This window comes from Alligator mississippiensis, chromosome 1, assembly GCF_030867095.1.
Source record: "Alligator mississippiensis isolate rAllMis1 chromosome 1, rAllMis1, whole genome shotgun sequence".
Taxonomy (NCBI): domain Eukaryota; kingdom Metazoa; phylum Chordata; order Crocodylia; family Alligatoridae; genus Alligator; species Alligator mississippiensis.
Window position 1 is genome coordinate 344,211,079 of NC_081824.1, and position 21,216 is coordinate 344,232,294.

The window sequence follows — 21,216 nt, forward strand, 5'->3', positions numbered from 1 at the left end:
CTCCAATCATCTGAAAAGAAGAAATCAGGACAATTATGATGATTTGGTAGAAAGCCACCTTCAGATACTTCTCATAGGGCACATCTACATGTAACACTATGGCGCCATAGCAATGCACTACAGCAATGTAGTGTCCGTGGGCAAGAACCGTGATGCGGCAGCTACTTCACCATAGCAACAGACTCCCCTGGTATAGCACACTGCTACAGCAAAGTAGCTTCTAAAAATAACCGTGCATTGCACGTTTCGTAGTTTCATAGCAGCTAGGGTCAGGAGGGACCTGAACAGATCATCTAGCCTGACCCCCTGCCACAGGCAGGAATGAATGCTGGGTTCACAAGACCCCAGATAGGTGATCATCCAACCTCCTCTTGAATTTGCCCAAGGTAGGGGCGAGGACCACTTCCCTGGGACACGTACGGCATAGTACGGGCTCTTACTGCTCCATGATTTAGTATTTCCTTTTGGAAGTACTAAATCATAGCGCAGTAACAACATCACCATAGCGACGTGTAGATGCACCCATAATCTATTTTCTATTTACAATGGCTTCTTTAATAGATTAATGATAAGCATTCCCTTTCTAGGAATACACAGTAACTTTTCTTTAGGATTTCAGGGAATACATGCTCTGTCCCAAAAAGCAAAGGGGAATATATTAACATATATTGCATCATAAGCATATTCCTGAATAAATAATCTTCAAAAGAGAACAAAATGCTGACCACAGTAACTACTGGGTTCAAATAATCTATTCTTAGTATCAATGACCAATAACAGTTGCTATTTACACACCCCATTTGCCTGCCCAAACAAATTACACAAATGTGAGATCTAATCTGTCTTGTCCACACTTTTTAAATTAAAGAACAAATAAAGAGCCAAATTCTGAGTACATGCAGCATTCATTGACCTCACATGGTTAGGTCTGTCCAGCAGCCAGTCACAGTTGAACACTAAGATATAGGGGAAATAAATTACCAATGGATATAGCGAATTCTCTATTTCTTGTAATGTTCATATGTCTGGATGCCTTTCTGGAAGATATGCTTAAGCCAAACAAATAAACTTTTAGAAGGTACTATGGAACCACAAATAATTATGTAAAATATATAGGAGTGAATGAATAAAGTTTCTGGCCTATGAGACATACAATATCAGACTAGACCAGGGGTTCTCAAACTTCTCTTTTTGCAGACCACTTGAAAATTGCTAGGGGTCTGGGCAGACCACTTAAACTTTTTTTTTTGTTCTACAAATCAAAGCACACAACTCATATTTTAATATCAGTAGTCTTACCTTACAAGTACAGATATTCTTGATTGTTCCACAACCTTTCTGCGGACCACCTGAATGGAGCTCGCGGACCAGTGGTGGTCCACAGACCACAGTTTGAGAACATCTGGACTAGACAATCTAGTGGCTCTTTCTGGCTTTAAAAATCTAAATGTGTTAGATTAAACTGTTGACAAGTACCCAATAATATATAGTTGAAATAATAATCTAAACTAATTTCTAAATTAACTATCCAGTTTGGAAAAAATTGTGGGCAATGTTAACTGCTATATGTACAGGTTTCTAATGGATGCTATTGGAAATATCCTTTTTCCCCAACAGATAAGATATGGTCAGTGGGAAATAGGCAAACATCAAAGGTGGAGAAACAATCTCTGTTTCTTTGTTTATGACTTAAGAAAACTGAGAGTCAAAATTAGGGTTAGGAGTTCCCAAATTTTGTTCATGGAAGGCTGTACAGGCATCCCGCATCTTATGCGCATTTAACTTGCGTGAATTCAACTATACGTGGGGGGGCGGGGCTTGAGTCTGCACGCGGCACTGCCGCTTACCTTGAGGCCCGGCCACCACCATGCTGCCAGCAGTGACTGCCTCTGCCTCCAAAACCTCCTGCTGCCGTCATGGAGCCGTGCCCGGCGCTGTGTGGCCAGCTGCCAGGCGTGGTGGTGGCCGGGCGGCACGCAGCCATCCCCACCACCACCCCGAGCTGCGCCGCTGCCGCCGGCCGCACAGCTCTAAGCGCAGCTCCATGGCGGCAGCAGGAGGTTTTGGAGGCAGAGGCAGTCACCGTTGGCACCGTTGGTAACGTGCAATTTCATTATACGTGATTTTCGCCTTTAGAACGTAACCACCGCGTAAGATGCGGGATGCCTGTATAGTGATCATGACATCATGCTGGGGGCCATATAACAAAATGAATCTATGATGCAATACTTCCATGAATAGATTTAACAGAATATGCCTTACATATGCAAGGTTAAAATTAAGGTAAATACAAGGCTGTTACAAAGGTTTCATTTACTAATGAACAGACAATTACTACAGCCTCAATCAGTTGAATCTGTCAAGGACCTATGCCATTGAAAAAGTTTCTTTCCAGGCTGCATGCAAATAATTCACTGGCCATAAGTTACCCATGGATCTCACTTTGGGAGATCCTATAGCATTTATAATGGTATAAGAGGGTCTATGACCAAGTGGTATCTCATCTTGATTGTCAGAACAATATGTTGGATACAATTATACTATCCAAACATTTTACCAGGAGTGAAGTGTCACATCAAGATAAACATGCTTTCCAGCAATAACAATAAGAGAACACTCGGTGGAGGTGTGCACTGCAATTTTTCCTAGGTTTGCTCATGAGGAAGTCATATGCCAACATGACCATAGGTGGCCAGAACCTCACTGATATCCTTAGCAGGGGGTATGGAAGAGTTTATGCATATGGAAGCCTGTAGGCCAACTAATGGCAAAAAAATTCCTCCCCAAACTGTAGAGGAATAAGATAGCCTGTCAGTTAGTGCACAGCACTTTGGACCGCCTGTGGTCTATTTCTGTCCCTCTAACTATCTGTGACCTGCAATTCAGCAAAGAAATTAAGCATGCGCTTACAAAATACTCATGTGCTTTACTTCTGTTGATAGGAAGAGGACTAACATTTGCTTATATGCTGAACTGAGGATCATGCTGATTGTACTTAGCTTTAAGCAGGTGTTTTACTGAAAGGGACCTGTGTATATTTATTTCTACCTATGTTTATCTATTTGTAAGAGGAGACTCCATACCTGTCTCCAGGAGTATTGTGAGGCTTAATTAATTAGTGTTCAAAAATTTCTTTGAGAAGCTCAGTAAAAGCAAAGAATAAATGTGAATGAAGTTGGTTAATGCCCAATGCTTTTGAGAAAACATTGACAGTTTGAGGATTTGTCTGAAATTGGACCAAATTCAGGGTCTGGGATATGAGTTATTATAAAACGAGGGCCAGAGCAGGACACCCTGAGTACAATAAATAGTATCTTACTCCAGGAGTATGCCACTGAGGGCACGTCTACACGAAACGCTTAACGCACAGTAGCCTAATAACACTGCACAGTAATGTGCCAGGCAAAAACTATGCTAATATGCTACTGTGCAGTAGTATTAAGTTACTGCACAGTAAGTGTCATTAAAAAACCATGTGTTGGCGCTACTGCACAGTAACTGTATTTACTGCACACTTAGTACTTCATTAAGCAAGTACTAAACTAAATGCACAGTAATTACCGCACATTAATGAACACGTAGATGCACCCTGATATCAATAGGCCACTAGTGAAGTAGTGGTATTCAACATGAGTAATAGTATAAGAGTTTAGCTTTAAAAATAAGTCACTGGTGATTTTTATTTTTTTTTTTATGATTGGTCCTTGTCCAGCATGTACATAAGCACTCTGCTGGATTACAGTCCATACTTCTCAGGTCTACTTTATTCCTGTTTATCTCCATGACACTTGTAAATGAAGCAGAGTTTTGCTTACTGTTTTTTCCACTGACTTCAGAGCTGCCATCATTCCTCTGCTGCAAGAATCAGATTAATTCTACAACAGTCAGGAGAAGCATCATTGCATTTAGTTCCTCTACAGTACCACGCAGGTACTTGTGGTCTCTGAAAGGGCTGGCACTAACGCTAATGAGAAACAGACATGCTTGTAATGTAGAAATTTGTAAATAATGGATCTAGTGGTGTGCTTATGATGATAGCTGCTGGTGTGGAGGTACCTATGGTGGTCAGTTGCTTTCCAGTATTATGGTGGTGATATAGCCATTGCCAACAGTGATTTTCAAAAAATGAATTTTCAGGGCAGAGTATTCCAGAGTCAGTTAAATGAAGGAGTGGAAGTTGTTAAAGTCCTGGTAGAATTTTGCCAGAGATTCCTTCTAGGGATGTGCGAAGCGGACCCTATTTGATATGGATTCAGCCCGAATCAGGGACAATGATTCTATTAATTGATTCTGATCATTGTCCCTGATTCGATTTGGCCGAATCCGAATCTGAACATTCAATGCCGATCCAGAGAATCAGCGATTCGGACACAGACACAGCTTTAAAAGTTTTTTCTACATACCTTGAGGTAGGAGGCACGGCTCGTGGTTGGATAGTCATTGATAAAAAAAAATTGGAATTGTATTGCACCAAGGGTAGAGCAGCATATTCCAGAGAGCTAAGGATCTCCCACTAAAAAAATGTCTGTCAACCCCCAGCTCCTAAATCACAGGCGCTGATCCCAAGTGTCCCACTTTTGTCAAATGTGGTAAAACATGAAGTAAGAGGGCATTATTATAATGAGACACACACAGATACAACCTATGTTAAAAGAATTGTCATACATTCTAAAAATATAAAAACATCAGAATTAAGATTGCCTGTCCAATTTTAATTTCCCTCCATTGAAAGTATTCATTATGAGATCAACTTTAAATACATGATCATTCTAATTTTTCCCCCATAGAATCCCTGCTTATTAAGTCCATAGGCCAGATAGTACTAACTCAATGAGAAAGTGTCCAATATGTCATTATCACCTCACTGCTTAATTTACTGCACACTTTTTAATCCCTACTTTGATAGCAGATTTATTAACTTCCTCCTGAAGTTTTCTTGGGTGCACACTAGTATCCACATTTTTAAAAACATTAAGAAAGAGGGGCACCACTGCTTCTATTTTTATAGAAAGAGCATTGGTTCTATCCCCACATGATATTCTGTGTTTTGTGGCAAACAAGGCACAACAAACATGACAGTCAAAAAATATATACTTCAAATTTAGTCATCAGAAAGGGAGGGAAGAAGGGAGGAAAGCCCTGTGTTTTCAGTTTATCTTCCAGACTCAGCAGGGGTCACTAACCAGATCATTTTAAAAGTAGAAGTCATTCCTGCCATGCAGCTTCACTCCAGAAGTAGCATTTCAATCGCTAAGATCATAGAATCACAGACAACTAGGCTGAAAGGGACCTCACGGTAATCTGGTCCAAGCCCCTGCTTAAGGAAGTGTTGTTCCAGTCTAATTCATCCTTGATAAATGTTTGACTAACCTGCCTTTAAAATTTTTTAATTTTAGATTCAACAGCCCTCTCAAGACAGTCTGTTCAAGTGTTTAAGGTGAGGACATGCAAGCTATTCATCTCTTTGCAAAGACATTCTGTAAACATCATAAAGGAAGGAGAAATTTGTGAACATTCTTCTGGATGGCAAGTTATGCTTAGCTGAGGAAAGTCTTGTTTTGGATATCACAGTAATGGACCTCATAGATATTATCAGAAAGAAGCAGGCATAACATTTATCTTACATGGGTTTACACTGGTGTAACTCTATTGGTGCTGGGGGACTTACTCCTGGTTTATAGCAGCTTTGTGGACCCATCCACATGGCTCTCTGAACTTAAGATTTCTAAGTGAGTGAAACAAAGATTTTACCACTTCAGGCTAGGAGACTAGGGGTCAATGAATTAGTAAATGAGTCATGCTTATGCAACTCAAGGAAATCTGCAGGGGAAAGCAAAATATGAAACAAGGAGATAAAATTTGGAGTTGGAGGGGTGGGAGCAGTAAAGAACAGCAGATGCTTAATTTTTCCCCAACAGATACATAAATGATCTGTGCTTGATTTCTCCAAGAGCAATATGTACCATCCTCAGTGCACTTGGCCAGCAAAGAATAAATTTAAGCCTCATCAAGTCACTGCATGATGTTTAAAGGAACAGTGCAGCACATTAAAATCATTCTGCTAGTTCCTACGAGCAATCTTATCCCAGCCATGCCTGAAAAAATTTTCAATAGTAGAGGCTCAATCCTGGGCAAAATTACTTTGTAACTTGATGCGCCTTATTGTGACCCTCATTCCTGCATGTCCAGGACTCCTGGATTTGGGTGTCTCTGAAACGGACTTGATGCAAAAAACTAGATGTTTCTCTTTTCTTAAGATTTGGAGAAAGGGAGCTGTTTTCAGTTTATTAGCTAGTATTTCTTATGTTAACATTCCACTTTGTGACAATCAATCCAGCCTTTTGATTTACTACTACTTTACCGCCATGATTTGTAATGCCGAGAAGCCATAGCCACGAACTAGGATTTCATTGTACTGTACACTGGACAAACACAGAGCAAGAAGATGCCTGCCCAAAAAGCTTGCAAATACAGACAGATGGAAGAGAACAAGGAAACAACAAAACACTTGGTCAACATGATCTCAGAACCACATTTGTAACTGGCATCAAGGGAAAGGAGAGGTTTAAAGGGATTTTGAAAGAAGATAATAAAGCCCCTTGTGGTTGCTTATGGGGAGCTCCTCTTTGTTGTTAGGAAAGCATGGATGAGAGCACACAGTGTTAGTATTAGAATATAACAAGTGAGTGCTGGAGTTCAGAAGTTGATCAGAGCCAGGGGTTGACATACTTATAGGAAACGAGCATTGACAGGTAGGTCAGATAGGGCCATAGGAAAGTAGGGCTGGAAGGGACCTCACAAAACCATCAAGTTTTGTCCCTGCTCAAGGCAGGATCCTACCTGAGTAAACCATCCCTGCCAAATGTCCATCTAATCTACTCTTGAAAATTCCCAAGGACAGCGAGTCCACAATTTCTCTACATAGTCTGTCCCAATGCTTTACTACCCTTATAGTCAGAAAGTTCCTCATCTCCAACCTAAATTCCCCCTGCTGCAACTCAAGGCTATTGCTCCTAGTCCTGTTCCCTACAGCCACAGAAAAAAGCCCATCTCCATCGTCTCTATAATTGCCTTTCAGGTATTTGAAGACTTATTAAATCTCCCCCTCCCCCATCAATTTTCTCTTTTTCAGGCTAAATAACCCTCTTTCAGCCTTTATACATGAGTCTTGCCTCTCAGGCCCCTTATTTTTGCTTCCCTGTGCTAGACTCTTTCCAAACTGTGCACATCCTTGAAGTGTGAGGCTCAAAACACTGTACTCTAAGTTATGAAAGTAAAAGATGCACTATAAGAAAAGGGAGGTAACAGACAGATACATGTGGATGTCCCAGTGATGCTAGGAAAACAATCTTTGTAACAAGTCTGGATGGATAGCAATGGGCCAAGGTTGTGCTTGTCAAGGCCAAAATGAAGGAAGTTGCAGTAACAGAGGTGGGAGATGATCAGAGTCTGGATGAGAGTTGCAGCTATGCAGTTAACCAGGAAAGGCTTATGCTTACTCATGCAATACATTTGAATCCATTCTTGTTTAGGAAAGCATGAAAACTCATTTCAGCAGGAGATCTAAGTGCCTGGTTGAATCATGGCTTCAAACATATGCTTAATTCCCATTGAAGATGATGGGTGTTAGTATGTGCTTAAGTACCTGGGCTGTACTAAGACCTCAGCAAGAAAGGCATTATAGTTTAGCTGCGGCTGAGACCTGAGAAAGTGATTATTATGTTGGAGGTTCCTTGCCAGTGTGGACCAAAGGAGCAGATCTCATTGGTCAATATCAGATAGCAAGAAAATGGAAGAGAAGAGGTTTACAACTGTGATGGTATTGGGAATGGTAAAACATCCATGATGTCCATTTTGTGTACCTTCACATATTTTGAAGGTATCATGAAGAGGAGGCATGGGGGACACTACCACAACACTGCTAGAGACCAACAACTCTAATATAAAATACAAAAGCATTCCAGAAACCTGGGACTGAGCGCTAGGCATCAGCCATCCCAGGTGACAGCTGTAATCAGTAGAACATGGGATGATCTTGTACCAGGGACATGCTATTCACATACACAAAGGACCCAATCCTGTAGTCCTAGCCTTCAGCAGGAGTTCTGGGTACATGTGCACGGAGATTTAATGCATGTAAAACTTGTGATTGATTCCCATTCCTGTCTTTGACTTTGCAAATGGCTACTAGCATAATAAGTGTTCATGGGGTTAATAGCTTACTTTAAGTTTGCTTGTTTTTAATAGATGGACTGGATCTCAGTGATAAAGGAACCCCATCATGATACTGCTGGAAAAAATATTGCCGCAGATGCTACTCACAGCATCACTAAGCCACTCACAGTACAGATAGTGTGAGTAACTGGAGAGAGCATCATTTCCTCTGTTCTTTTGAAGAAAACTGCTCCATTCCTTCCCTTTACTTGGGAATAGCTACTTCCATGAGGGGAAAAAAAATAACAATCCTTCTTATTCCTAGCACTTTATAACTGTAAAGCATTCAATAAACAGCAACTGTTTAAAAGGCAGTCTTATGCCCCCTATGAATTCAGGAGGAAAATACAATCTGACAGCTGGGGGGAAGCCAAAGCAAGAAAAAAACCACTGATTTGACAAAGGTCAAAACAGCAAGGAAGTACCACAACTAAGATAAAACCATGAACTCTCATGCTTTGATCCAGATGGTCAAGCTGCCTCTCTAAACTACATAGTCCCAAAGAAATGTTGACAAAGATATTTAATCTTCATGCAGGGCTGCACAGTTTTGGAACATGCAGTGTTAAGGACTTGCAAGAAGACCAAAAGCACATTCTGGTGTAAAAAATTATATGAGATTCTAATCTTTGATAAAAGCACTTTTTAAAACAGAGATGTGTACAGCTGTCTGAGAGAAGAGAACAAAATAGGTTTATTTTGGGGGAAGGAGGAGGAGGAGTACTGGGACAACTAGTAGGGACTCTCTGAAGTCAGGATCTTGATGTCTGCCTTTATCTTTTTGGTGTCTGCACATATAACAAAATGCAGGCTTGAGTCTCTTTGATCATGGGGATTTTTACTTCTTCAGATTCATTACACAAAAGCTATATTTCTAAATATAAATGGAATTAAACCCATTATAAAAAGGGTACCAGAAGATGTCAGTGGGGGTAGGGAAGAGGGTATGGTTTAACTTCTAGTCTAAATGGAGAGAAATTGTATCTTAAGGTATCTACAAATGATAGTCAGAGTCAAATGTTAAACCTGTCCTCACTCTTACATCTACTGGGCCTTTATAAATAAGCCCTACACATCAACCTCCCCATCCACAATCCAGTCCAACCCTAGAAGCTCTGCTGAACTACAGAAGTTGAGGTGAATCTACCCCCACTTACCTCCTACCTCTTCCCTTCCTGCAGCACATATAAAACCAACCCAGACACAGGTCTTGAGCTTAAGGGAGTCACCTGGGGTGCATCTACATGTGTTGGTATGTTGATGTTGTTACTGCGCATGATTAGTACTACCTTTTGGAACTACAAAATCATGGTGCAGTAACAGCCCATACAGTTATTTTTAAGCAGCTACTACGCCATATCAGCACACTATACCAGGAGAGCACATCACTACGGTGAAGTAGCTGCTGGTCACATGTAGACACCCACAGATGCTACGTTGCCATAACACATTGCTACGGAGATTTAGCGTCATGTGTAGATGTACCCCTGGTGACATGAGGTGACACCTGGCTGGACGGCAGCTCTATAGAAAATGATTTGGGAATCTCGGTAGATCCCAGACTCAGTACGAGTCTGCAGTGTGATGCAACTGCACAAAAGGTGAATACGGTTTTGGGGTGCATCAACAGGAGCAAGATGTGGGAGGCGACAGTGCCTCTCTACTCAGCACTGGCTAGGCCTCATCTGAAGCACTGTGTCCAGTTCTGGCCTCCACATTTTAAAAAGGGTATGGAGAAGTTGGAGAGGGTTCAAAAACAGGCAATAAAGATGGCTTAGAAAGAAAGTCATATGACGAGAGACTGAAGGAGATAGATATGTTCAGCTTGCAGAAAAGGTGCTTAAGAAGGGAAATGATAGCAGTCTGCAAATACCTGAAGAGCTACCATAAAGAAGGAAAGCACCTTTTCTCTCTAGCTGCAGAAGAAGATGAAGACCAATGGCTGAAAGTTACAGCAATGTAGGTTTAGATCAAATATCAGGAAAACCATCTTCACTGTTAGAACAATAAGGCAGTGGAACAGACGCCTAGAGACGTTGTGGACTCCTGAGATGTTCAAGAGGAGGTTGGACAGCCACTGGTCATGGATGATTTAGCACGGGTATGCCTATGTCCTACTATGGGTACTTCCTATGCTTCTGGGCTTGGCTGTTGCTCCTTCCCAGCTCTTTCTGCTATATGTTTGAGAATGTTTCTAAGCCTTCCTTAGAGGCATTGGCTATAGCCAATGCTCCAACTGGGACCAAAGCCAGAGGTTCCTGGCTAGTGAGTCTTTCCCCTCCACTCAGGTTCAGACTGAGCACCATAGTTAGTGTTGGGAAGGAATTTTACCCCATGGTCAGATTGGTATGGGCTGTGTGGGTTTTCCCTTCCTCTGTATTTGGAGGGGGGAGGAGGTCATGGCCCTTTACCTGGGATCTCTTGAACATATATTGACAACATTTAATAGAAGCCATAATTGAAGCCATAATTGACTGCCATGGCTCCACTGCTTTATCTGTGGCAGGTTAGGGTACTAGCTCTGTGTCATGTCAGGGTTGATGGTAGTCTGCTGTAAAGATTATATTATGGAGTGTACAGGATGGTTTGGATAGGGATGATCCTGCCTCAGGCGGGGGGGGAGGGGGTGGATTAAATCAGTGGTTCTCAACCTTTTGTTGTTCCGGGACTCATCTGTAAACATCAAGGGCCAGTTCTGAGGCAGTAAATAGTTTAAGTAGAAAATAGCCCCCTGCCCCTTCTGGTAAGGGCACCAGCACTCCCAACCCACAGCCCTCCACCCTCCCTCTGCCCTGCTTTTGCCCCTCTATCCGGACCTGCTGCTCCCTGCCCCCAGACCTCCACTGTGGGGACATATGCCCCCTAGATTTGGGTGCCTACAACAGGCAGGAGCCATAGCCTGACTGGACCAGCATGGGCAGGAGCCACCCCCGTGACCCAGCAGGCAGGAGACAGTGCAGGAAGGTAGAGCAGGGTTGAGACTAGTTGCTGCTGCCACTGCGACCAGCAGGACCCCCATGCCAGCTGTGCTGGGGGTGGGGGAACTTGCGCTGCCCTCACCTCTTCCTACTGCCAGGCACTCATGCACCAGGCTGTGACTGTAACCTGCTGCCATGGCTCAGCCACTGCTGACTCCTTCTGGCAGCAGAAGCCACAATAACAGGTCTTGCAACTCCACTCTGCCCTCCTGTGCTGTGTCCCACCTGCTGGAAAGCAGAGGCAGCTGCTGCCTGTGCCAGTCTGGCCAGGCTGCAGCCCTGTGTCCACTGTGGGTGCATAAATCTGGGGAGGGTAGGAGAGGGCAACATGCATCCCTCCCATGCATCACCTGTGCTGCCCCCTTCCCCTTCCAACACTGTGCTTACACCCCACACCCTTACCTACCAGGAGCTGTGGGTTCTGCTCTCCACATCACCTGGCTGCCACATGCATGTGGTGGCCCCTGCCTGATCACCCCCAGCCCTAAGCAGCCCCTTACAGGCTGGAACTCTGCCAATGTGTAAGGGGAAACCTGTGGTTCCCACATTTTTGTCCTTTAAAAAAAAAGAGAAAATTCATTTTATTTTCTGCATTTTTCTTGTGATTGTTCGCAACCCTTTCATACATTCTTGCAACCCAGTTTTGGGTTGAGAAACACTGGACTAGAAAAATCTCTGGAGGTCCTTTCCAGCCCTACTTCTCTGATACCAGCAGCCACCCCAAAGTGTTTTGCCCCTGATTTGAGTGCCTTCTGTACCCCACTTCTAGTCTCTACTTCCTATAAAGGATAGAAACTGCAGATGTATTCCTCCACTCCTTCATACAAAGGCATACAATGTCCAAGAAAAAAAAAAAAAAGCGGTGTAGGAATAATCAAAAACAAATCCAGTTCACTGTATCTCCTACTACAAGAACTGGTGACCGCCTGATCAAGTTATCAGCCAGCATGTTTCAAAAGCTCCCTTAGAAACTGGAACAGAGCATTGGAAGCTGTGGATTGTTGCACTGCAACCTTTGAAACAATCCAGTACTTAAGAGCAGTAGGGCGGTAAGTGGTTACTGAGAGGGTGTGCTGACTAATGAGATCCCCAGTTGGCCGAGCCCCCACCATCTTCAAACATGCATTATGTACATTCACATGCTCACTGTCAGGCCTAAACACATTTCATTTTATGCATGCAGTAACTAGGTTTAAACATCTGGGCTCAGGTTACCTTAAATTGGGATACAGATGAAGAGCAACTTCTCTCTGGAATGAGAAGTCATGTTTTTCCTTCTTAAAAGCTGCAGCACATAAGACAAAGAATCCCCCCAACCTTCTGCACAAGTATTTATTTCACAGAGATCAATAAAAGAAGCACACTTAGAAGCAGTTAAAGAACATACATTAAAAATAAATTAAAAAAAAAAAAATCAAGAGTCTGTAGGCATGATAAATTAACAGTTATGGAGGAAACCCATCCCAGAGGTAGCGAACTTAACAGCTACTAGAATTCCTGTGACTGGCCATCTTTCTGTCCTGGACTAGAAGATTTTGTTTTCTTGGGAAGAAGCTGGGAGAGGATATTGGGCATGACCCCTCCTTCAGCAATGGTCACACCTGCAAACAGACTATTCAGCTCTTCATCGTTCCTTACTGCCAGCTGGATGTGTCGTGGCCCTATCCTGCTTCTCTTGTTTTCACGTGCAGCATTTCCTGCCATTTCCAATATCTCAGCACTCAGATATTCCAGCACTGCAGCCAGGTACACTGGAGCTCCAGCACCAATTCTCTCAGCATAGTGCCCTCTTCTGAGTAGCCGATGCACACGGCCAACTGGGAATTGCAGCCCAGCTTTTGCAGACTTGGTTTTCTTTGACACAGCTGGGGATTTCACATTTTTCTTTTCACATCCAGACATTCTGGTATCAATCTAGTCCAGAAAAGGAGGAAGAGAGCAGTAAAAACCATTAAAAAAGGGCACTATTACAGTATCCCTATATTTAAGCTATAGAGAAGGAGAAGGTGGTGACAAGATTAGATATGCATTTTTACTTTCCCCTCACATTCCAATACAGTACCTTTAGTTCTTCTTCTAAGATAACAATCCTGATCTTTAAAAGGAGGTTATCTCACCAGTAATAGTTTACTAGATTAATTGCTTAGATCCTTCTTCTGAAGAAAGATGTCCAGAGTCAGGTAGTTGCTTAGAAATTCTCTCAAGACCCAACCCCCTATCATTTAAAACATATTAAAGACTCTTGATGACTTTCCTGTGCAGCAGAGAGAAAGTAAGTCTGCCACCTAACAAGGCTCTGAAACTTTTGGAAAAAGTAAAGCTTTGCCTGGGGATAACATTGTCAAACACTGTATCTGCTTCGGAATGAGCAAGACCCTAAAAGGATCAAGAAAGGCAAGACAAAGCCAGCAACATGGCTTCATCTGCTGTCTTGGAATACCTAGACAGTTGAGGAGGGTTGGAAGAGTGTTGCCTTAAATATCATGAAGGAGAACAACAGGGACTCTTCCAGGCAGGAAACTAATCAGCATCCCTCAGTACAAGCTATAAACCCAAAGCCAACAAACCAAGAGAAAACTGGTTAGCAATTCTTAGCTAAGAGCAACAGGAACACAGAAGTAGTGCAGTGTGAAAGCCACTTGAAGTTTAATTTTATTGTAAAAGGACTGTTGTAGTAATGTAACAGACCCCAACACAAGTCAAGGAGGAATGGATGTAGCTAGGAGGAGGCTGGGGGGAAAAGAGAAGTACCAGGGCTGCAAAAACCTACTCAAGAAGCTGGGAAAAGTACTGAAGAGAGCTCAGCACAGTTAGCTACTTGTGTGGCTACATGGCTAGCAAGACAACCTCTTTATAGCAACCACAGACAACAGGCAAGGTCTGTTGCTGTTAACAGAGACAAAGGCCAATTATTAGAAAAATAAAATTGAAAAGGAAGTTCTGTTTAGAGCTAGTAATGAGGGAAGCAGGATGCAGGGACAGAACAAAGCAGTCTTACAGAAGGGATTCAGAAGCTGAATGAAGAACCTATTTCTTTCTTATGGCTATGGGAGACAACAAGCTCTAGAAAAATGACTCACTTAAAACCAGCTTGGTGCCATATATAATAAATATAATTGCTTAGTTACTGCTTCAACTATACCACATGAACCACTACAGGAAAGAGGATTAATTTTTTTGACAAAATATATTTTTCCCTACAGAGAAGCAAACTAACTTTTACCTTACCCAAGCCTTTTTCTCAGTCCTCCTCCTAGGAACACTACTACCTGAAACTAATAGAGTTCTCTTTCTGTAGGGGCCAGCTGTCTCCTTTTAACACTCAGAGTAGTAGCCAGCTCATTAGCAGCTCTTACTCCAGGTCATTTAATATTGCTTGGATTATTGATGATTCAGTCACAGCTCCAAATAATAAATGACAGAAACATGATATAACCACCTCAGAGATTAAGGATCTCTCTCTCATATTGTTGGCAAGTTATTTTACTGCTGTGACTCATTTTCCCCATCTGTAAAATGCACATAAGAATATTAACCCATCTCAAAGTTGTGTTATGAGCTCCGATTGGCTCATATTATACAGAATGCATTGAGCCCACCAGGTGGAAAGAGCTAAAGTCTTACAAATTATTTCAAAAGCATCTAAAATGTATACATTGGCTTCAAATTTAAGAGCATGTATTCAATTTATTTTGCTTAACCCAGGGCTTACACAGCATTTCCGCAAAAGCAGACTAAATACTTTTGAAAACATCTTAATGGCTGGTAGTAACTGCTGTCACACCTTCCTCATCTAGTGGAAAGTCAAAGTAATGACTAGCCCATGTTCTTCTGTGCAGTCTGCTATGGGTATACATTTCTGACAACACAGACCACCTGGAAAGGTTAGGGGTCTCTGAATTTAAGAGAACTCTTCCCTTAAATATCCTCAGAGCTGTCAGGTGTATAGAATCAGGGGACTGTGAGGGACTTTGAAAGTCACATAGTCTAATTAATTTGCACACAGATGTAAATATAAAAGGTATATATTTCATGATTTTTATTTTAGAACTAGATAGTCTCATGGCACATGTCATATTGGATCTTGCCCAGGTGTGTAAGGGTAATAGCAACAGACCATTTTCACTGAGTAATACTTGGGAACTCATGCATGTGTGTAAGCAAAGCTAAATGGAAGAGTCATATTCAGGCTTCCTGCACTGCTACTACCATGAAGCTGAAAAGGCAGCAACATTAAACAGGTAAAATATTAGTTAATTAAACATAATGAGTTTTTATTAAATAAATTGAATATCCTTATTAAAATAAAGTAACCCTTAACTCTTCCCATGTCCAAAATAACTATGAAGAAAGAGGAAGACTATACTTTAAAAATCACAGAGCATAGCAACCAATAGCCAATGAGCTGAATCTGGCCTGTGAAGATATTCTTTTCCAGCTCACAAAGGCTGGATAGTGATGGCAGCTGATTCACAAGTGGCACCGACACTAGGGTGCAAGTGCATTCATTCAGTCCATTATTTCTAGTGGATTGCCAGCCCCGGCTCTGTTGATTGTTTTTAAGTGTGGAAGCTGTCACAGATCAGCCTGCAGAGTAGGGTAACTAGGGCAGGGCAAAGGGGGCAACCACTACAGGAACCAACTTGGAGGGGAGAAAGAGGCAGCTATATGATCAGTCTCAATTGCAACAACAGCTGGAAGTCAGTTCTGTCCCTGTACTGCAGGTGCCAAGTTGTGTCCCTATGCTGCTGAGTCTGCATGTCTGTTAAAGTGACACTGATTCTCCAAAAACTTGACACCCTCTGGAGGCACTAGTGGGGACATTTCTATTTTTCAGTCCCTTCAGCATGAAGCTAATGCAAGTCAAGCACATGAGCAGGAAGCACTAAAGCATCCCACGTTGCCTGGCTTAGTTACATGAGCCAACTACTCAGTAGAGAAGCAGCTTATGCCAGCAAGAGTGCTTTTGCCAGCACAGCGTATCAGGTCCCCAAAAAAGAATAAGTCTGCACCAACAGAACAAAACAAAAAAAGCATTCCTTTAGCCACTATGACAATGTTATTGTTTTTAGTATAACAAACATCTCTGCTACTTTCTAGCTAAGGTTGGTCAAGCAATTGTATAACCTCATCCTGCCCCCATGGGGGACCAGCATTTTCAGCTGGGGTGGACTGTGTTAGTAGTGGTGATGGTAGCAGCAGCAGCTTTTTCACTTATAGGAACTGAACTAGACCCAACAGTCCAGAACTGGATAGGATGTAAAATTAGCTCTACTTCCAGGGTTTGGAAAGCAAGCATGCAGCATTTATGTTGTTTAACAAGTGGCAAGATAAACATTTTTCTGGAAAAATAAATAAATCAAATCATCATTCCTTTATCTTGAGAAGGAGGAAAAAAGACAAACAATATCCACAGAACATAGATTAGAGTCAGTTGTTGCATTTCAGGAAGTTTATTACAAGTATTACAAAAAACAAAAAAAAACAAAAAACACAAAAACACAAAACCAACCAAAACAACCGTTAAAATAGTGGGCCTGAGTAATATTCATCATAATCAACATCTCATACATAAATAGTATCTAGAGAGACTCATTGTCCTTAAGTGCAAAATTCAAGCTAGGAAGAGACAAGAGGAATTCCACAAAGAAAAATAAATCAATCAAGGACTTGATTCTTCCCCTGTAGGAACAGCAGCTGTGTGCGTTTTCTTGGGGAGAAGCTGGGAAAGGATGTTGGGCATGACCCCGCCTTCAGCAATGGTCACGCCTGCAAACAGCTTGTTCAGCTCTTCATCATTCCTCACTGCCAGCTGGATGTGTCTTGGCCCTATCCTGCCTTTCTTGTTTTCACGTGCAGCATTTCCTGCCAGTTCCAATATCTCAGCACTCAGATATTCCAACACTGCAGCCAGGTACACTGGAGCTCCAGCACCAATTCTCTCAGCATAGTGCCCTCTTCGGAGGAGTCTCAGGACACGGCCAACTGGGAACTGCAGTCCAGCTTTTGCCGACTTGCTTTTCTTTGATACCGATGGGGGTTTGGCATTTTTCTTTCCACGTCCAGACATTCTAATAAGCAGCCAAGAAAGCAGACAGATTACAAGAAGTCACTGTAAAAAAAGTCAAGTGATTGAGCTACAACTAAGTCATAGTAAAAGCCAACATGGTAGGAAGGTTAACAACATCCTTCCTCTATAATACATTCCAATAACCAAGATTAACTTCTGTCAAGAGAAGGAAACAATGGTTTAAAGCAAGCCAGTTAAGTAGCAAGTGTTTGTTAGGTTTAAAATACTTCCATCTTTCTTTAGAAAGTTATTTGTTTGACTACCTGTTAGAAGGTAGCTCTGGTGTTACAGTAACAGACCTTCCTGTTGATTCAGATATTGCCTCCTAGAGATGCAAATAGGCTTTTTTCCCTCCCTGATGCCTGGGAAGTCTTTAAGGAGAGAGAAGGAATTCTCTCTGTACAGGACCATTGTTTTCAGACTTAGCTATTACCTCAAAGACCAGATTGAAGCACAAGAGCAGGGGCTATAATGGTTTAGAGCAGTGGTTCCCAATTTCAGGTTGTGACCTAAATGAGGGTCACGGGGAGGGGTGGGGGGAAAATAAATGCCAGCAGTGCTGTGCATTAAAAGACAAGCCATACCCCATGCAGTGAGCTCCCCCATCCCTGCCCTACTGCTCCCAACAGCAGGTCACGGCAGAAAAAGAGGTTGGGAACTACTGGTCTAGAGAAAAAACAAGACAGGTTGGGCCTCATCATCCAGTTGCAGTGCCAAGAATCCTCATGTTTTAGGAAGTCTTATGCTGCAAGTTCCCCTTTCAGTTTACTTCACAATACCTTGTATGTGTACCTATTCATTAAGTACTCCAAAGAAGTTATAGTTTAACTAGGGAGACTAAGGGAACTTAAGGTTTTATGTTAAAGAAACATATCATTTTAGCCATAGTGATAATGTTTTTGTAGATACTACTTTTTGCAACCTACTGCAAAATGTGACAATTTCTACATCCCTATCTTCACAGAAGTTTGCAGGATACAATCAAATTGCTGGTTATTAGATTATTATAGAATTAGGAAAAGCTTGCTGTAAGGCACTAGAATCAGAGCACACCGTGAAAAGACAGAGGCATCCCAGAATAGAATAAACAGCAACTTAGGAAAACTACAGGAAGCCAGAAGCCTACATTTATTAAGAGGAGGTAGAAGGAAACAAGCATAACAATCTGGTTTATTCACAGTTGAGGAGCTTAGCATTAAAGTTGTATCAGCCAATGATGCAAGATCTATTAGAAACACAAGTACTATAGCACTACTTAAAAATCATTAATGCTTTCTCCAAAAGCCAATGCCCTCAACATCACTTGTAAGATAACTAAAACTTTAAACTAGCCTCCCATTACCTTCAGTAAACCTGCTTTATTCTGTCCCACACTTGTCAATATCTGTGTCCAGCTAAATACTTCTAGAAGATAGCTGACTCCTTTTTATCCTTCTTAGCTGCCTTTACTCCAGATCAGGTGATCACAGGATTACTTATGGACTCTTCACACCATAAAAGGTAGTGTACTTGATTGGGAGGGAGAGGGAAACAGAAACAAATTATAAACACCTGAAAGATAAAGTGTCTTCACAAGGTAGAAAATTAGGACTAGGCATTCCAGGCTCTGTACTGATAATTCACTGTGATTTAAAACAAGGCACTTAACCACTCTGACCAAAGTATCACCATCCATAAAATGGATGAATGAATGAATTCCTGCTTGCTTCATTATGGTTTTGTGAGGGTTAACTAGCTAATAATTATAAAATATTTTAACTTCAAAGGTGAAAAATATTATATAGTTACTAAGTATTGTTTGATTGTGAAAAAACTTTAATTCTGTATATGTTGGCTTCAAAATTAAGGGAAAAATGAACTCATATTAGTAAATCCAGATCTATTGTAGCTGAGCAAATGCCTTCAACTTATTTATAAAGATTCACTGATATTTTAAAGAAACGTATGTTTGTGAGCATCCCTCCCCTTTTGCGTTTGCTTTCTGGGATTCAAAAAGCATTCTCATTCCATCAAAATCTGTGCTGTATTGGTTTGAATGGTATTTCAGCTACAGATGATGAATCAGATATTACAAATGCAGTTCTGCCTGGGTACTTAAGATTTAATTGATGGTTCAGGTAAAACAAATTGGAACAAACACCTAAGGCAGCAATGCTTACAATCACTTACGCATGTTAATAGCTTTGGGCTATCCAAAAAAAGAATGTATGTGTATAAAATGGGACTAACATAGAGTTTCTGCACCTAAACTCAGTGGGTTCCTGGAAACCCTCACTCAGCTGCTACCAAACCCAGGAGGTGATTAACTGCTGAGGGGCCCCTCACTTTTTGATACAAAGGTTCTTAAACACCTGGAGCTGCATCACTGTGCATACCCAAAACAACAACTGCTTCATTTTTGTCACAGCTGGACAACATGATGCCTGAAGTAGATCCATGAATTACTTTTCCTCCACCTAGCACTCCTGATGGGCTCAATCCAGTATTCTTCACACACACTGGCAGGATCAGGATCCTTGTGGATCAATGTACTCATGGTCACTAATTTCTTCTAAAACATGGCCAGAGAAAGTGGTGGTGCCCATTTGTTAATTAATAACCTAGGGCAGCGGCTGGATCCAGCACAGCCCAGAGAATAGGGATCTTCTGAGGCATTTTGGCAGCAAGGGCCTTCAGTACTGTTCAGTGGTAGAGGGCTTTGTCTGTACCAGAGCCAAACAGCAAGGAAAAGTGGTGGGAAGAGTTGCAGTAGCAACAGTAGTCTGGTTGGAAGTGCCAGCTTTCCTGGGACCTGAGCTGAACTGGTTTTAACTGTCACTTGTTAAATGTTACCGATCACTTACCTAGTAATTAAAGCACTTGCTTGGGGAGGGAGACCCGGGTGCAGTTTCATAGTTGCATAGTAGCTAGGGTCAGGAGGGACCTGAACAGATCATCTAGCCTGACCCCCCTGACACAGGCAGGAATGAATGCTGGGTTCACAAGACCCCAGACAGGTGATTGTCCAACCTCCTCTTGAATTTGCCCAAGGTAGGGGCGAGGACCACTTCCCTGGGAAGTTGGTTCCAGATTTTGGCCACCCTAACTGTAAAATATTGCCTTCTGGTCTCTAACCTAAACCTATTCTCCATCAACTTATTACCATTGTTCCTTGTCACCCCAGGTGGTGCTGGGGAGAAAAGGGCTCTGCCTATTAGCTGTTGATCTCCCCTGATGAGTTTGTAGGCAGCCACCAGGTCCCCCCTCAGCCTCCTCTTGCTGAGGCTGAACAGGTTCAGCTCCTTCAGTCTCTCCTTGCAGGGCCTGTCCTGCTGCCCTCTCACCAAGCCGGTGGTCCTCCTCTGAACCCTCTCCAGGCTGGCCACATCCCTTTTGAAGTGCGGCACCCAGTACTGGATGCAGCACTCCAACGGCGAGTGGGTAAGGTAACTAGTAGGGTGAAAATGCTAGACTTTAGGAAAGCTGATCTCAATGCACTCAGGCGATTAGTCAAGGAAGCACTGCAGAGTAGGAGTTTTGATGGGATGGGAGCCCAAGAAGGGTGGCTGTGCCTAAAGGAAACGATCCTTTGGGCACAAAGCAAGACGATCCCTGAGCGAGGCAAAAGAGGGAAAGGGGCCAGGAGGCTTCCATGGCTGACCAGAGAAATCCAGGGCAGCCTAAGGGCCAAAAGGGGAGCACATAAAAAGTGGAAACAGGGTGAGATCACTAAAGATGAATATACCTCCTCTGCTCGTGCTTGTAGGGAGGCAGTTAGGCGGGCCAAAGCTACCATGGAGCTGAGGATGGCAACCCAAGTAAAGGACAACAAGAAATTGTTTTTTAGATATATTGGGAGTAAAAGGAAGGCCCAGGGAGGAATAGGACCCCTGCTAAATGGGCAGAAACAATTGGTGACAGACAGGGGGGACAAGGCTGAACTCCTCAACGAGTTCTTTGCCTCAGTGTTCCTAA

The 21,216-nt window shown here is 42.4% G+C and overlaps 2 protein-coding genes across 4 annotated transcripts; both read right to left on the reverse strand.

Annotated features, from left to right (window-relative positions):
* Window positions 1-12,591: 12,591 nt before the first annotated feature.
* On the reverse strand, window positions 12,592-14,540 carry LOC102566629 (histone H2A, sperm-like). Of its 3 annotated transcripts, XM_006270804.4 has the most exons (3): window positions 14,421-14,540; window positions 13,255-13,348; window positions 12,592-13,106 (listed from the first exon to the last, which is right to left on the reverse strand). In XM_006270804.4, exon 3 carries the CDS (start codon window positions 13,092-13,094, stop codon window positions 12,681-12,683), a length of 414 nt encoding a protein of 137 aa, XP_006270866.1. In that variant the 5' UTR covers window positions 13,095-13,106; window positions 13,255-13,348; window positions 14,421-14,540; the 3' UTR covers window positions 12,592-12,680. The 3 variants fall into 3 exon arrangements, with proteins under 3 accessions (XP_006270866.1, XP_019340480.1, XP_014455975.1); XM_019484935.2 differs by lacking the exon at window positions 13,255-13,348 and having other exon boundaries at window positions 14,416-14,540; XM_014600489.3 differs by lacking the exon at window positions 13,255-13,348 and having other exon boundaries at window positions 14,421-14,539.
* Window positions 14,541-15,608: 1,068 nt separating this feature from the next.
* LOC102566393 (histone H2A-beta, sperm) lies at window positions 15,609-18,723 on the reverse strand. Its single transcript, XM_014600397.3, has 2 exons — window positions 18,605-18,723; window positions 15,609-17,263 (listed from the first exon to the last, which is right to left on the reverse strand). Exon 2 carries the CDS (start codon window positions 17,260-17,262, stop codon window positions 16,855-16,857), a length of 408 nt encoding a protein of 135 aa, XP_014455883.1. The 5' UTR covers window position 17,263; window positions 18,605-18,723; the 3' UTR covers window positions 15,609-16,854.
* Between the last annotated feature and the right edge of the window lie 2,493 nt (window positions 18,724-21,216).